Source organism: Notothenia rossii (assembly GCF_949606895.1).
Source record: "Notothenia rossii genome assembly, chromosome: 7".
NCBI lineage: Eukaryota > Metazoa > Chordata > Actinopteri > Perciformes > Nototheniidae > Notothenia > Notothenia rossii.
Genome location: NC_136905.1, coordinates 70,789,339 through 70,806,782, shown reverse-complemented (window position 1 = coordinate 70,806,782; position 17,444 = coordinate 70,789,339). Strand labels below are relative to the sequence as shown.

Genomic DNA, 17,444 nt, shown 5'->3' with positions numbered 1-17,444 from the left:
CTGATGATAATCCCGGCAGCCCGAGGAATCCATACTCACCCTTATATCAGCTAAGCAATTACACAGGGCTAGGCCTGCTTACATATCCAAGGACTTGCATAAATGAGCGACGGTGCACACACGTCTACATTTGCAGATTTGCAGAAATACAGGCACATGTGAACACTACACAAAGAGATCAAGTGGGACCCAAAAAGAGGATAAGATGGGCTAATGTACATAGAAAAGCCAGAATGAGAGAAACTGAAGAAATGTATACTTAGGGGGAAAGGACACAAAAGCATGAGGGAGATACGAAGAACAGAAAAGGGTGTTAAAATATAAGAGTGAGGAAGGTTTAGGAGAAGGAGGAAGGATGAAGCAAAAATACAGACTGAGAATGGAATGAACATTACAAAATAATCTATATTTAATCTTTCAAACAGCTCCTTTAAAAGCTTTCTGGCAGCGGCCTGATAACTGGCTTTGTGGAGCAGAAATCTCCCGAGTAGTGTTATCATGAAATTGTTCTAATAGTGTCTGCTCTCTCATAAAATGTGTGAATGTATCTGGGTGTAGAGATTGGGCTCTTGTCAGTGCAACTCCATGCATTCGTGAAGTGGCTTAACAACATTTTTATGTCCATTTATAGGAGGACGGGAACAGCTACTGCGCCAACATCAGAGTGGACTTCATTCAGCATGTTACATTTACATATGCTGAATCTTGTGACAAAAAAAAGAACACCTCTTGATAGCGGGTGGTCAGAGTCGCGACGGAAACAGTATCTAATGTAAGCTTTCTGCAGCGCGTGCAACCGTCTAAATGTATTATCTCGGCTTTTGTTGATCACAGCAACAAAACAAGTAGTCTGTCAAACATGTAGTCATGCATTTTACATCCAACAAAAGGAAATGACAAATGAGGTTTGCAAACATGCAGGTTATGAAGAACTGGTTGCATATGTAAGCATATCCGTAGTGCTCCACAACTACATGTTACCATGGTGGGATCAGAGGGACATGAAGGGAGGCCTTCTCTGGCATCCTCTGCAATAACATCCTGACATAGGCACAGAATGGAGACAAGTGCTGAATAGAAAGAAAGGCTAGTGATGGTTGAACTCATTTTAACATCTCATTGCATTTCCCTGGACTCACACTGAGAAATACCACCAGCGTTAAGAGCTGATCAGTCGAACATGGTGTGGACGGGTAAAACATGACACATTGCAATGAGTAAAGGGAGATAAGGGAGGAAAGTGCTTCTTAAAGAGGAAGTGTTGTAAAAAAAGAGGTCATGCTAGTAGTTAGGCACAATGGACCTGACAAAATAAGTCAATATAATACGCACCTGCTACCTACCTAATGCAGGGTAAATGTTGGCTGTTTTCAGGTCACCATGGCAATTAGGTGTTCCTTTTATTATTAAGAATTACGTTTAAAAAAATAAATTCCTAAGTTAATAATAGCTCTACAATAAAGGTTATATCAAGTATTATTAACTGAAAAAATGAGTGCCATGTCAGACCCTAAATAGCACTACATCCTAAGCGTTTGTAAGTTTAATTGTTGCAATTTAATTAATAATACAAATGTGACAAGATCACTTTTAATTGGTATTGTTAGGAAACATTGAGTAAAGAAGGAGGGAAAATACCAGTAAAAGAGAGTCAGAAAAGCACAACAAAATATTTTAACTTTCAATCGCATTATAAACACAATATTGTTGCATTATATACTTTAAAAGCAAATGTGCAGCTGTAATGATTAGGTGTGAGAAAAGAAACAAATTAAAGTTGGATCTAGCAATGCTTCTTTACTTACAAGTCCACTGGGGTTGTCCTTAAGTTGACCAGGTGGTTTAATGGAGGGACGCGAGTATGGGGGGACATGGTGGGAGTAAGGCCGAGGCATGTGATACACATGATGGGGGAAATAAGGCTATGAGGGGGAAAAGGAAGGAGAGGGGAGGGGGAAGGGGGGACAAATCAAATGTAAATCATGAGGGAGGTCAGACACACACAAACCAACATGCTGCAGGGAGAAGACGATATTGCTAACTGCCTTTCTCAGTGAGGTAATGAAAAACCATGGTCATATGGTACATTTAAAGACCTGTTAACTGCAATGTATTTAACTGCCAAGTGGGTCAAATTGATGCTACATTATAATAATGTCTAAGATCAGTGAGGTGGTGAGGATCTGTGGGTGTCACAGGATGTGCTCCTTTGGTCGCTGTAAGATAGTGACACATGTATTGACTTCATTTTTTAATTACCAAATTGTTTTGCTTTTCTACTTTAACACAGACACTTATTGGCCTCTAGGTAGTGAATGAGGACTGGTTATGTACACATGAGTTATTTTCCTGTCTCACCCGGTTGTAGAAGGGGTGCTGAGGGCCGGTCATCCCACTGAAGTAGGCACTGTGAGGGTGAGGAGGGGGCAGAGACCCGGCGAAGGAGCCCGCTGGAGAGCAGGCGGCAGAGTGCTGGCCATAACCTGAATGGGGGCGGGGCAGAGCTTCCTGCAGGGGCAGCGTGGGATAGGTCACTCCCCCGATGTGCATCTGCTCCCTGGCGGCACGCACATCTGAGGGAGGACAAGGGGGAAAAAAAGAGGAGAGAAGGAAGTATTTATCTGAGATGCTGATGATCATGTCTTGGCTATGACTATAAAGACCCTTCAGATCCACCCACACATCAATAATTTAGCTTTATTCCATCATCTCAAGAGAGTTTAGACTGTTGTGAATCCACAGGGAAAAAGACATATATCAACCAATCGGCGTGCAAGACAGAAATATTCTTGAGGCGTTGTAGAGAATACAACACGAACATTGTTCCTGAACATGTTCTCCTTAAATAGAAGACGATCAAACGATTGAATGCTGGAGAGAAAGCGAGCGCAGATGTTACGACGACAACAAACTTCAACTGTGAATTCTATTCTCACTTTGATTTCCATTCATCTGTTTGTTCACAAACCAGCAGGCGGTCTGATGTTATGTCTTTGCCGAATGATTTGCCAACCACGTGATGACTCTGGCACATGGAGGCCCTTGCTGTCCCTGACAAGTACATTCAGAAATGTAAACAAACAAAGCGGACCATGTGAACTCGTGGACACTATCGTCTAAGTACTCAGAGCCACAATTGTTCTCACATAAATCAATTTGACTTTGTGCGGAGTTGAGTAGGCGCTAGGAGAGGGAGCTTTGGTAAAACCTCCTAAATTAAAGTTAAAAAAACCCAGGGACAGAACAGAGAGTGGCTCTGTGTGGCTGGCAAGAAAGTAAGCACCAGAAAGAGAAGCAGGCACCAGAATGTCTCCTGGTTATACAAGTGGCTGCTGAATGACACGCTGAGCGAGACCCAATCCAGCCTGTGAACACAATGGGGGCCTTATGATGTGAGTCAGGCTCATGGGTGGGTATCACTGACAGCACTGCCCACTGGCTGGCCACAGGACACCGGGCACCAAGCACCGAGCGGTCACGGGACGACTGAGTAGGAGCGCTGGTCACCTTCCGCTCCACGGGAACACACGTGGAGGTGAAAACACCCACACAATTTTGAGCGCACAAACACATGTTCTGTGAATACATGTAAACAGTTGAACACTTTTAGGACAGGAGACTGGACGTCTGGTTGTAGAGCTTGGTCAGCTGCGCCTTCCATGACTCAGCTCAATAGAACAGACTTTGTGTGTGTGTGTGAGTGTTTCCTGTAGTCTCATAACGCCATGATGCAGCAGCTTCACACTCAACGTCATTGACACTCCTGTATGGGCTGAATGGACGCTGACGCACGGTAGCTTGAGTACAGTGGCGTACACTCCACTACTGATGCACTGTTACGTCCCTATAACTGTGACTTTTGAAAGCAGTTTGGAAATATTGTCCTGATCCCACAGTGCGGAAGTGAAAACCTGCTCAATTTGATTGTTTGGAAATGAAAAGCAAGCTGCAGGCTTCTGAGAGCCCATGCAGCGGGCGATTTTAGAGCGGACACTGCTGCAATGTTACGAGTAACGTCACTGCCAAATGAGCTGGCACTGAACTCAACGCAGAGGACAGATCTCTGTTTCTCCATGCTTTTGTATACCCAAGCCTTTTATGTACTTCAGACAAAACACTACAATAAACTTTGTTTTCACACACACACACACACACACACACACACACACACACACACACACACACACACACACACACACACACACACACACACACACACACACACACACACACACACACACACACACACACACACACACACACACACACACACACACACACACACACACACACACACACACACACACACACACAATATATTTATATTAAAATAGTTTTAATAAGCAGAGTTTTAATAAGCAGAGTTACGCCACTTATGTGACAGACAAAAGAGTATGTGACAGACAAGAATAGTCCATTCTAATGTCTAACACTTAATGTGGAGAAAGAGATGTCCTGTATGGGTTGATTGTGCGTTGATCTGTTCGTAATGCCTCGGGGTTCCGGTCGGCATGTAAACAAATGCATAATGCTGCGCTATACTGTGCGGCCTCACCCGGTTGCATAGCGACGCTTGTTGTTTAGGTGTCTTTTAATAAGCAGGTAGTCATATCATTAGCTAGATCTGATCGATATGGACATAAACGCGAGTAAAGTCTAATCTGACGGGAGAGGGAGATCAGCTGCTGCTGACGAGTCGACACGCAGCTCTGCATGATCACATGCAGCGGTGAGCGGAACAAAACACACTTCAGGTTAGAATATCACACGTAGCTATTTTAATTACCTCTCAAACTACCTGAACTAGTTATAGGTATGGTTAGTTTTACTGTCGGGTCACTCATTACTGATCCGCGAGTTGCATGAGATAATGACGGGCTGTCAGGAGAGGGAGAGAGCGCTCCGTTTATTATTCCTGTGTTATTGTAAGTTACTGTACACTTTTGAATAATGTAGTTAATCTACTATAATTAGTTTGTTTAATATCAAATCATATCAATTTGTTTTAAAGCTCAATAAATAACAAAGAAGACCTTCGACCGGCACTTTTCAAATTGTGTCCGGAAGATTTAAACTTTAACGGACATGTTGACCGGCGAAAAAATATTCTAACGGGAACTCTATTAATAAGATAGATTCCTAGTTTGCTGGGAATACAAATGATGTAACACATGCTGTGGCTTTTTAAACAAGGTTGTGTCTCAGGTTCCAAATTGACTGTTGTTTCTGAGGCTTTAAACCACGAGGTTGTTGTTGTTGTTGGGGAGATGGTTTACTTGTTGTATGGTTGTCACATCATAGCAACAAAATAACATCCATGACTAAGTTTAGTTGTAGAAGAAGGCCATGAGATGTAATTGAAAGTTTGGAGAAAAACAATAATTTGGAACATGTATTGACATGTTTTGTCAAACTGCTGTTTCCAAGGTCTAGAGAAAAATATATAAATATGCTGTGGTCTTCGCAGTGACCTGATGTCAACCACAGAAAAACATATTGAGACATGTAAGACAGCAGTCTCCAGGGGGGTGTACTACGAAGCAGGATTTTCGCTTAGCCGGCTAACTTCATGGAAAACTCCGGGTTTCCGGTCCTACGAAGCTGGTTCTCTTTTTAGCAGGATAGATCTCCATGGTAACTTAGGCTGTGCGGCTAACCAGGAGGGTATACTACGAAGCAGGATTTTCGCTTAGCCGGCTAACTTCAGAGAAAACTCGGGATTTCCGGTACTACGAAGCTGGTTCACTTTTTAGCAGGATAGATCTCCATGGTAACTTAGGCTGTGCGGCTAACCAGGAGGGTATACTACGAAGCAGGATTTTCGCTTAGCCGGCTAACTTCAGGGAAAACTCGGGGTTTCCGGTACTACGAAGCTGGTTCACTTTTTAGCGGGCTAGATCTCCATGGTGACTTATCCTGGAACCTAGTCTGTTCTCCGAAGCAGGATAGGTTCCAGGATAAGAGATCAACACAGTGAAAGCACTGCCTGCTGACCAATCAGAGCTCAGTGTACGGAGTTTAAAGCGATCAAGTCATATTACAGGAGAAAGGAAATACAGAAAAGCTGCCGTTGCAGGAAAGACGGCCGGCAAATATCACCGACTGTGTGAACGTGAACATTAATAGAATATCACCTCCCATCTTCAGAGCAATCTGACTATTATAACATTAGCGTAAAGAAAGCTTACTTAAATATCTGCCACAACATAAGTAACCGGATCAGAGTAACATTAAGTACAGTCCGCGGCACATCACATCATAATGTATCATATATTTCCTTATCTGAGTGAGCCGAGCCGTATCTGGCCGTGCAACACTCACAGTGTCACATACTGTATGCAGAAGTATTATTTTAAGCAACACATTAAGTTGACGAAACACTCGAGACAAATGTAATTAAAGTCAGATCCACTCGTGTCTTAGACGGAGCAGTCATATCATAACCTGTTAATGTACGCATTCAAACACTTTTTCTTTTACCAGCTGTATTCACCTTGCAGGTGCAGCTATGTGGCTTTTATCCTGGCTAAAGTGTTTAAGGCATGGATGTTTAAAGTTTAACTTCTTCATATGTGTCTAATTATATAGTTGACTTTTCATTCAGGAAGTATGACGCTGCGCTGTCAGTACGCTTGTCCATGTTTGTGATTGGTCGAATGCTCCAAATACCACCCCTTTCATGTGAACGCGCACCGAACTAGATAGGACACGGCTGGCTCGAGCGATCCACTTGATAACCCGCGTCGTAGTACCGTTTAGCGAGAGCGCGTATGTTTTGGAATAGGCCAACCGGCTAACTCAAACATATCCAGGTTAGGTTGAACCAGCTTCGTAGTATACCCCCCAGCTCCATCAAAACACCAGATGAGGGAATATCTTTAGACTTCTATACCAAGGTCCAACACCTTACTAAAACATTGTATCTTGGTTTTCCTCAAGGTTTTCACCCATGTGTTTAAATGCTAAGTGTGTATGAACCTGCTATGATCTCTCTGAGTTTGGGGTCCAGGTTGACGGTGCAGGGCAGGAACATCTCCACATCCTTGGCAGCGAGCACGGGGGTCCTGGAGGACAGGAAGACCTCAAAGCTGCGGATGTCTCCGTCGATCTCCAGCAGCGGCTCCACGTCCTTAGTGGTGGGGATGTTCTTGGAAATTCTTCAAAGAAAAAAAAGAGAGATGTTTATATTTAATTATGTACTGATGTCTTCTTAAATCTGCTCAATATAAAAATGACATAATATTCATCTGAATGATTTGGAGAACATGACTAATTGGTTGTTTTGACTTAGGATCTTCAAAGTAAGTATACATTGGAGATTATGAATTAAGACATGAAAGTTATGTGACTAAATTCTTAAACTATTCATGTGGAAAACCAACAAATATGACAGACAAAACAATAAGTTGTGCAGTGTTACTGGCATATGACACAAATATGTCAACATGTCAGTTTACACTCAATTCTGACTACAAGCTGAAAACATCACAGGCTGATAAAAAAAGAAAAAGAGGAAATAGCAAGCAGTACTGTTAAGATTGAACAGATATGCAACGGTCATCATCATCATGAGAGCAGAGAGATAACTGGATTTAGAGAAGGCAAGATAGTGAAAGGGGGATGTTTGAGGACAGATAGAGTGAGGGATGTTATCTTTTCTCAGCAGAGGAGGAAACCTGAGAAGATGACAATCAGGGTAATTTAGCAAGCAGCAGACGGAAGCGCGTCACGATGCGCTGCTACAGTTAACGTGATGTTTGTTATCACAGACCACAAGTAAACACCATGTTTGGAGATTGTTCCATCACTGTGTGAAATACTTTTTTCCGTTACACACTGTAGAAATAAACAACATTTTCAAATATAAATAAATGGCACTTTTTAGACTTAAGTGTTTAGTTTAGAATAATTAAATTGTTTTACAAACTCTGGCTTCATACGATATAAACTAAATCTGAAAAACTATTAGGTTTAGAGGTGGCAACAGCCTTTCTGAAAATATGAAGTTAGCACCTGCCTAAATGCTGGCTGTGGCAGGTAAACATTGTATGTCACCCGTCACCATTGCAAGTTTCCTTGCATTATGAAATATTATTTAAAAAAGCAATTCCTTACAAGAAGTAGTCCTCGAACAGAGTTAAATGATTTATTCCATATATTACCGTCTGGTACCAGTGACATGTGTTTAGTATTCTGAAACGTTCAGAAGTGGCAGACAAAAAGATTGATTGGCTGCAAGAAATGCTCAGTGACCTGCCAAAGCACAGGTGAGGAAAACAAAGTCATTTTAGACCCAGCTGAACATGAATACTGATGTGTTTGGGTGGGAAATTCAATTTGAGATGCACAAGGTTAAAGAAGATATCAGTTTGATCAAGGGCAGCGTAACATGTGGCCGAGGCTACAAGAAAAGCAAACACAACAACCCGGAGCAATCATTACATCTCGTTAATCCCATCATTCAGACATGAAAATATGAAACATGGAGTGACTTTTGACACTGGCCATTCATCACCTGAATGTGCCGCTCTTATCAGATGAATTGGGAGACTCCAGCACGGAGGAGACATTTTTCTCATCCCTGCCTCCATTTCTCAACCGACCCTTCATCCTTTTCTCAGTGGACCCTTTTCTCTCCCTGCATCCTACTTAACCTTCCCTCCTTCCAGTTCAACCCCAATTCACCCTCCTCCCCATACATCACACAGTCTGCGTGTTGCTGAAAACACAGACTGATGGGTTGGGTTTTTCCCGGGGCCTGATCTGTTTTTGACGCTGAGCACACAGGCTGGTCTTTCTGTGACTTGATTGGAAGATTAGTACCATCGCCGCAGCACGCAGGCGAAGTCAGCGTGAGGTCAGTATCTGGCCAGGGGTTCAACACAGCACGCTAATAATCTAAACAATCAAATACGCTAATCCAGTTAACAAAATGGCCGCCACAACTAATTTCATACAAGGTTTGCTGCATTGAGGCTTATAATGACTTCCCTTTTTAGGGGTTTTCCTATGCAGTCTTACAGCATATGAACAGGTAGGGGTCCAGTCCTCTGTTCAAGGACATTTTGACAGGACAGATGGCTGCTGATGGACACATCTGCGGCTACAGGGCTTGATTCTGTGACCTTGTGGCTAAAGGATGTCTCTGACCAAATGTACAAGTCTTGAAAGAAGTACAGCGATCGGGGTGTTCGAGAGAGGCGTTTTGGCATAAAAGAAGAATAACTGAGGCAAATCTATACCAATTGAAACATTGACATTAGCTGGCAATGAAGCAATTGAATATTGACACTAAATATATTTTTCCATTTATGCACCAATATTCTACCCCTCGAAAATCAGTTTCTATCCTCCTGCAGGGATCCACTTCCTGGCAGACCGGTCCAGGTGGGTTACCTAAAAGTCCATTGTCCCCCACCCAACTGCCAGTACAGACACACAAGGAAGAGAGAATAGGCTGAGAGCAGTAGGGAAACGGGCACAGCTGGGCTCCAGTGGACAAAGCCCTCTCAGTCTTTCTTCCATTAGAACCTTTAACAAGACCCAAGAGGTCAAGGAAGCTCCATGTTGGCACACAGATGAACCCCCTCTCATGTAACCTCTGCTGGGGAGGATGAGTGGGACTCTGAAGACACAGATGTTACCTGCATACGCACACACATAAACAGTAAGTAGTGAATGGCACCGGTGGTGATTCACACAACAAAAAAACAATTGTGTAATGTCGGCTGCATACACCTGGCCAGCAATGATAGGGAAATTCAAAGGCACCGATGAAGGGTGGAGTTTGTGCTTTTTTGCGCATGTGCATATAGCATCACATGTAGTGCGTGTGGGTGTTTGGTTCTTTTTCCCATGAACTGTATTAACCCGTATACAGACTGAGAGAAGCCTGCGCCTTTTCCCCATTTCCAGCTGGCTTACTGCTGTTTATTTGTGGGTCTGCAGACACAGACCAACAGGAGCCAGTGACTCACACATAGAAATACACACACGCAGAAATACACACACACACACACACACACACACACACACACACACACACACACACACACACACACACACACACACACACACACACACACACACACACACACACACACACACACACACACACACACACACACACACACACACACACACACACACACACACACACACACACACACACACACACACACACACACACACACACACACACACACACACACACACTTCTTCTTCTTGCTATATAGAGAGCACCCTCCAAAGAGTTTTGAGTCTTTTTATAGAACATTGAAAATGACTCAATGGTTTGGTTACTGTGCCAGAACTGAATAAGGACAATAAAAACTCAACTCAAACCTAATCTTATCTAGTTGCAGGGATCTCAGACACTTTTGGCTGAGTCAGATTCTTTATTAAATACATTTGTTTTAATCTTAATAGTTCAAGAACTTATCCATCTTGCTTTAATATAACCGTCATTTTCCTTTAAGAAATCCAACACGGCATACAAATAAATCCTTTATGTACATTTCCAAACATGATGCCATCCAAGAAGCTAGCTTCAATTGCACATATTTTGCTGACCCGGGTGTTTGCTCTGGCCTGCTGTTGTTGAACAAGCAGTAGCACAAACAGCTGCATCCTCCAAAGACAACCGGGAGTCGGTGAGAAGAACAAATTAAGCACATCCGTCACCGAGTCACACCCAGACAGATGGAAAGAAGTCTGCAGGAGAGGCTGATCAGACACAAAGTGGAGCTCACACTTAAACACTGGCCCTGTAAAATCATCGGTCAATATTAGAGGGCCTCAAACATCAAGAGATGATTGACCAGAAGAATTATAAAAAAGAAAAAAAGAAGGAGGAAACAGAAGGACTAAATTACAGATGAACTGACAGATGACACTCCATTAGAGCGCTCTTTAACATGCGTTGTTACAGAACAAACAGTGCCCATTAAATGACAGCAGCCGTTTGTCAATGAGGTTTAACCACTTCAAATGACATCCTTTGCATGACGAGTTGCTGGCATTAAGCTATTGACACAAATCACTTGACTTAGTCATTTTCACAGTGAACAGACGATACAGGCAAAATGAACAAAGCCATTCTTATCAGCAATCAGTTGCCAAATGACAAGATGGATGCTCGGGTTGGAGCGCCAAGGAAAACTGCCGTGCTACTTTCAAGCAGACCGAGGGCGAGTGAGATAAAGGCCGTCGGGCAGCCCGGCAGCCGTCCCTGCACAAAGGGGTCCATTGACAGGACCCGGCTTATAGCAGCAGCAGAGCAGGCGCTTAGGCCCAAGCACTCTCTGTGTGGCGTGGCCACTGGGAGCTTTCTGAGCTTATCCAAATGCTAATAGGTCCCAAAGCTGACTGGAGCATAGCCTTTCTTCTGCTCTCAACCTCCCACACGCTGCAGCTGACAGGAATGAGCAGAATTCAAGTCTCTATCCCCTCTATCCGCTATTTGGGTGCTGAAAGTATGACTGTGCCACTTGACTTTGCTTTACAGCTGGCCTCTGTGCTTATGGACGACATGCGCACACACACACACACACACACATACACACACACACACACACACACACACACACACACACACACACACACACACAACAAAGCGGTGGCCTTGCTGCCAAACATTTCCATAAAGGGGCCCAAAGACAGAGAGGGATGCCTGCGGAACAGACAAACGCCTGTGCACATTGTGTTTGAGAAGCTCAAGAGTTTCAATGTCAGACACTGTGTGACCAGTACAACAGTGTATGGGTGAAGAAGTTAACCAGGTCCGGGTCCGACACATTCCTCTCCTGGTCAGATGCGCTGGCACAGTGTCTGCCAAGCGTGTGGATGAACCCAGGGAGGCCTACTCTGGGAAAACAGTGGACAGGCGGGCTGGCGCGTGGACTCGTAGCATCAATGCTGAGAGAGGTTATTGTTACTGTAGAAGCTGCCAAAGCCTCCACCACCCCAAAGGCAAAGGGGGAGAGCAGAAATGTGTTTTCACTTTAAATGACGCCATGTTCTTTGTCTCCCTAAAATCCAGACGTATTTCCTTGATTTAAATGAAATGCTTCAAGTCATGTGGACACCCTCCGTCTCTGCTTGCCTCTCTGACTCTCTCTCTTGCTTTCTTGTCTTGGCAGTGCCAACCGACAACTTGTGGCAGCGTCTGCTTTCCATATACATTCGTGGCAAAGTAAAGCCAAATAATTGAAACTCTCGTGTACTAAGCTGGACCTGTGCATCCCAAAGCAAACCACAGAGACAAGCAGGCTAATGGGAAACACATCAGGCTGATAAAAAACGGAGCTGCTTTGGAGAGAGTGGCGTCTCTTTTGAGAAGGGCTCAGGACTCAGTGGTTCCCTAAAATGTTGATTAAACTCATGTGTACTGCAGAAACTCCTTGTTCCAGACCCCAAAAACCTTAACTGAATTCACTCACAGTAACTAAGGCCTCATTCTTGACAAATAGTAAAAAACGTAAACCTCAGCTTGTAGATTTATGCGTCAGAAGAGAGTTTGGAGAATCTTTGGGCCATGGTAAAGTTCGCTTATTGTGACACTAATTGCACCGCAGAGTTGATATCAGCCCATGTGGTTGTTTGATAGCTGTAATGGTCAGTTGATAGGCCGTATGGTGCAGAGTTAAGTGGGATAGACTGCAAAAGTGGAGACAAATGTGCTTTTCCGCAGCAGATAGGATCAGAATACATCTGGTTTAAATCTGTAATGGAAGTTAAAATATATATAGTGAATGATGAATCTGTCAAATAAAGCTTGGGATTCTCAGGATGAACCAGTAATCCTCTGATTAAATGTTCTGTGATGTTTGCATCAAAAATGAGATGAGAAAGATTGATAGGGAAATGTCATCAAATGCTTGTGCATGGGAGAGACAGAGCTATACAGAGAGAGTATGTGGTATGGATACACTTATTACCAAAGCTTTTCTCTAGTCAAATGTGTATCTTGTATTTAGCAACTCTGATTATTAAGAACTTCTTGAAGCACATTACTCGAGAGACCTGCGCAGACAAATGTGATAACTAAATCCTTGAGCTGTACAGTGGATGGTAGCATGATCACATGCCGAATGAAAAAGCGGCTTTAAAAAGAAAGATGGGGAAGAAAAGGACACTCCCAAAATACAGATAATTTGGTTTCCTTTCTTGGTCTTACCAGCTTGCTTAGTCAGTCTTTGCCATTTCAGTGGTTTTCAGTGGCACACACACACACACACACACACACACACACACACACACACACACACACACACACACACACACACACACACACACACACACACACACACACACACACACACACACACACACACACACACACACACACACACACACACACACACACACACACACACACACACACACACACACACACACACACACACACACACACACACACACACACACACACACACACACACACACGGGCCTGACCTCCATTGAGTCTTGAAGGGCCAGGATGTTAACTTCAGTTAGGGGTTGTGTTTGTGTGTACATACGTGTTTGTGTGTACATACGTGTGTGTGTGTGTGTGTGTGTGTGTGTGTGTGTGTGTGTGTGTGTGTGTGTGTGTGTGTGTGTGTGTGTGTGTGTGTGTGTGTGTGTGTAACTATCAAGTGTGCCCGTGGCTCCTGTGGCGGCTGAGTGGCAAATCTCGTTGTCCACTTAAAGGTCAGCGCTGACCCCTTTGCAACCCTTCGCTGCTATTTATATTCAGCCCCCCACCTTCCAGCAGTTCCGGCACAAAGAGAAAGCAGAGCAGGAGAGAGATCGGCGATAATGCTCGACACCACAGAAATACCAGAGGTTCAGGCAGATATCTTCTTCTCAGCCCTCCTGTCCTTTCCTTCCCTCTCAGTGTGACATTTAATTGTTGTCACTGATGGACGTCTCTATGACTAAAGAGCAGAGGGCAGTCAGAGGTGTAGTAGAGTCAGAGGTGTGGAAGAGGCATTTGAAATGATTCTTTATGCTTTGCACAAGAAATGGAACAGAGCACTTCTCTTGTTTCAGACCAATTAGACTAATCCTTCAACCTCGGCTTACAGGCAGAAATGAAAAGGGCTTTGAGGATTTTCTAACAAAGAATGCGGCATGACGTTCTTTCCATCGTCACGTGGTAGCCTTTGAACACACAAACATGCATGCACAACCAAAAAAACTCACCTTTCCCATGCAAACAAACACCTCCTCCTTCGTCACCTGTACATACTTGGCTGTGGCTGTTTTATGCGTTTGTGGTGGTGGAGCTGGCTATGGCTGATTTTAATCTGAGGGATGGAGGAATGACAATGCAAGCCGGGACGACACACAAAACACTGGAATGGAATGAGCATAGGACCAGCTTCACTGAATAAACAGCCGTGTGGGGCCCAGGGGACAGGAGCAGGAATCTGTGTGTGTGTCCACCACCTGGGCTATCTCACTTGGTGCAGCAGCATCACCTGCAGCACTGAATACACCTGAGACCCCAACACCCCCATGGCAAACTCGTCTAGCAGTAATCCTGCTGGTATCTGGTCTGATCCTCTGCAGTATTCACACACTTTCATTCTTTTACCTCTTTTTACCTCCAGAGACTGAAATCTCTTTTCTCTCTCCCTCTCTTAATGCCCTTTCTTATCTAATGCCAACTCTCTCCGTTTTCCCATCTTTATCTCACACCTACCATACTTTCTTTTTTTGTCTCTGTCTTTATCTATCCACTTGCCAGTCAGGGGGTCTGTCTGCACACTGGTGTGTAGAATCAATGCCGCTGTCCTATCAGTGATCGAGGCAGAAGAACTCTATTGAGACGTAGGCGGATTCACAGCAGCCTGTATGAATTCATACACGTTTTCAGGCCTCTTGGCATTGCAATGAGCTACGGCATTACCAGTTCTACCCCGTCTCTCACTGAAACACCTCTTGGAGGGATTTAACAGGGGGACAATGGGTTCCCTTAGAAGGGGATATTGGGAAAGGAGGGGGGATTCATTTTGTAGCATTTCTTTTGCATCTAGATGACAGAAATTGTCACAAATACGACGGTACTTAACACGAACAATAGGCCACGTTGCAAAGAATAAAGATTTTCCAATTGAGGGCAGAAGGAGTTCAAAAGTATTCATCATGAAAAAAGAATGGGATTCAGCCTATTATTCTCAGACGGCCAGATATTTAAGAGCTTATTAAAGGAATCCACACAAAGGGAATCACCCGCATGAGCTTTGGAACTGCACTTTATTCCAGCACATAATTGCGACCAAATTACAATAATTGTGCCAATTAAAGTAATCCTGGATGAAGAGAGTGTCATCTTAATGTTTTAGTACTCGGGATAAGAGTCTCTCTAATTAAGACTGAATTGCCAGGCTTAGTATTTATTCAGAGTGTTATAAGTGTACAAAAAAAAAAAGTTTTCAAGTGTCCAAGAAGTGCCTGGCTATAGTCACGTCGATCAGAGGGGGGACTTTGTTCCGCAAATGCAGGGTAAAAAAAAAAAAACACACAAGAGAAAGATTATAGATTCCCATGAACATCCCTTTTAAACACTAGAATTTTGCCTGACAAAAATGCGCTGAGTGTGTGTGTGTGTGTGTGTGTGTGTGTGTGTGTGTGTGTGTGTGTGTGTGTGTGTGTGTGTGTGTGTGTGTGTGTTCGTAAGCGTGTTTGTTGAATGCAGCCTGCATCTCAGGTCTGATTAATTACACTGATTCTCAGAGGAGTTGGGGGTGACATATGCTCTTGCACTGGTGTGAGATCTAGGTAGGTATGTGTGTGTGTGTGTGTGTGTGTGTGTGTGTGTGTGTGTGTGTGTGTGTGTGTGTGTGTGTGTGTGTGTGTGTGTGTGTGTGTGTGTGTGTGTGTGTGTGTGTGTGTGTGTGCGTGCGTTTGCATGTGTGTGTGTGTGTTTACCATACACACCAGCTTTATGTGTAATCTGAGGTGTGTGCATGCATATGTTCAATCGCAAATGCAGTTTGTAGTGGCAAATAGTGTTTGTACACGAGCTTGTTTCAGTTAGAGCGTGAATGCATGTTTCCACAGTCTGTGCATGCGTGTGTGTAAGTGTGTCTATAGGCAATAGTTGGTGTTGGTGTGTATGTGTGTGTGGGTGTGTGTAATGAACAGAGGATTCAGGTGCAGCGCCAGAAACACACTCCTGAGTGCGGCGGGGGCATCCTGGCACAGACAGGGCACCAGATGTCAGAGCAGTGCAGGAACCTGCTCAGTGGACCAGTGACACTTTTTTTTCCTCGTGCTGAAAACGGGATCTGGGCATCCAAGAATAAACTCTCTGAGGGGCCCGCCCCCATACATCATTAGGTCCAAATATGTTAACCCCTCAACCGAAACACAGAACTATTTCACTTTCAAATAAATAATCACTGTCAAAACAAATGTAAAACTAATAATGAAAGTAATTGCCTGACACTGTTGCCTAAAGAGAGCTTTTAGCATTCTTCTTTAACACTAGAACCGCCAGAGGTCGCTGTATACCTAAAACTGCCAACGGGTAAAATGTACCCGCTATAGATTTTCAAGGTACAATGTTATTTTATTTATCATACAGAACAGTGAGTTTTGATCGCACAGGGATGAAACTTATACCAATAGAATCTGTGGACTCTCAGCTTTTCATATGATATATGTTGTGCAGATAGCATAAAGTTTAAAATATCGCTAAGAGTGCTGATTTAAACGCTTGGTGTTAGACCATTCCGAGTGTCCATCTTTCTTCAACCGGCACGTAACCTGCACACATGCATTACGTCCTCAACGTGAGCTCAGTCATCCAAGATCTTGTATTCTCCAAGATGTTACACTATCTATAGCTATCTATCTATCTATCTGTCTATCTCTCTCTCTCTCTCTCTCTATCCATCTATCAATATATCTATATCTATCTATCTATCTCTCTCAATATATAAGGAACTGCAGTAGACAAAAGGCGTTGCTATAGCAACACGTCATGTTTACACTGCATTTTCTATGAGGTAAATATTACCCGCTGGCGGATATAGGTATAAATGGCATTTTTTTTGGCGATTTTTTCAATCTGACTTCATATTGACAATTGTTAACAACAGAGGGTGCTACATAACACACTTTCAGGAAAAGTCACGGACTGGGAGACTTTAATATGTTATTGAACAAAAGTTACATACAATCAAAAAACAGCTCCGGGTAAAATGTACCCGTTGGCGGTTCTAGTGTTAAGGAATACAGGAATTACAGAGACACAGGGAGCTGATTATGACCCCTAAACTTGAATAAACTTATATATCCATGCTACACTGAAGGGCTGCTCGATTATGGCAAAAGTCATAATCTCGATTATTTTGGTCGATAATTTATGTCACGATTATTAAAAACGATTATCCATTTACTTTGAAAACATCCATTTATTGAATAAATAAAATGTGAACAGTATGTTTTTA

The 17,444-nt window shown here is 43.4% G+C and overlaps 1 protein-coding gene across 2 annotated transcripts in view; it reads right to left on the bottom strand.

Annotated features, from left to right (window-relative positions):
* Window positions 1-6: 6 nt before the first annotated feature.
* The window catches only part of kidins220a (kinase D-interacting substrate 220a), a 46,738-nt gene continuing 29,300 nt past the window's right edge, over window positions 7-17,444 (bottom strand). For both annotated transcript variants that reach the window (XM_079640640.1, XM_079640641.1), the window contains exons 24-27: window positions 6,979-7,157; window positions 2,359-2,573; window positions 1,806-1,922; window positions 7-1,041 (exon numbers count right to left, since the gene is read on the bottom strand). In XM_079640640.1, coding sequence (XP_079496766.1) covers window positions 829-1,041; window positions 1,806-1,922; window positions 2,359-2,573; window positions 6,979-7,157 — 724 coding nt within the window. In that variant the 3' untranslated portion in view covers window positions 7-828. The remainder of the gene's footprint in view (window positions 1,042-1,805; window positions 1,923-2,358; window positions 2,574-6,978; window positions 7,158-17,444) is intronic.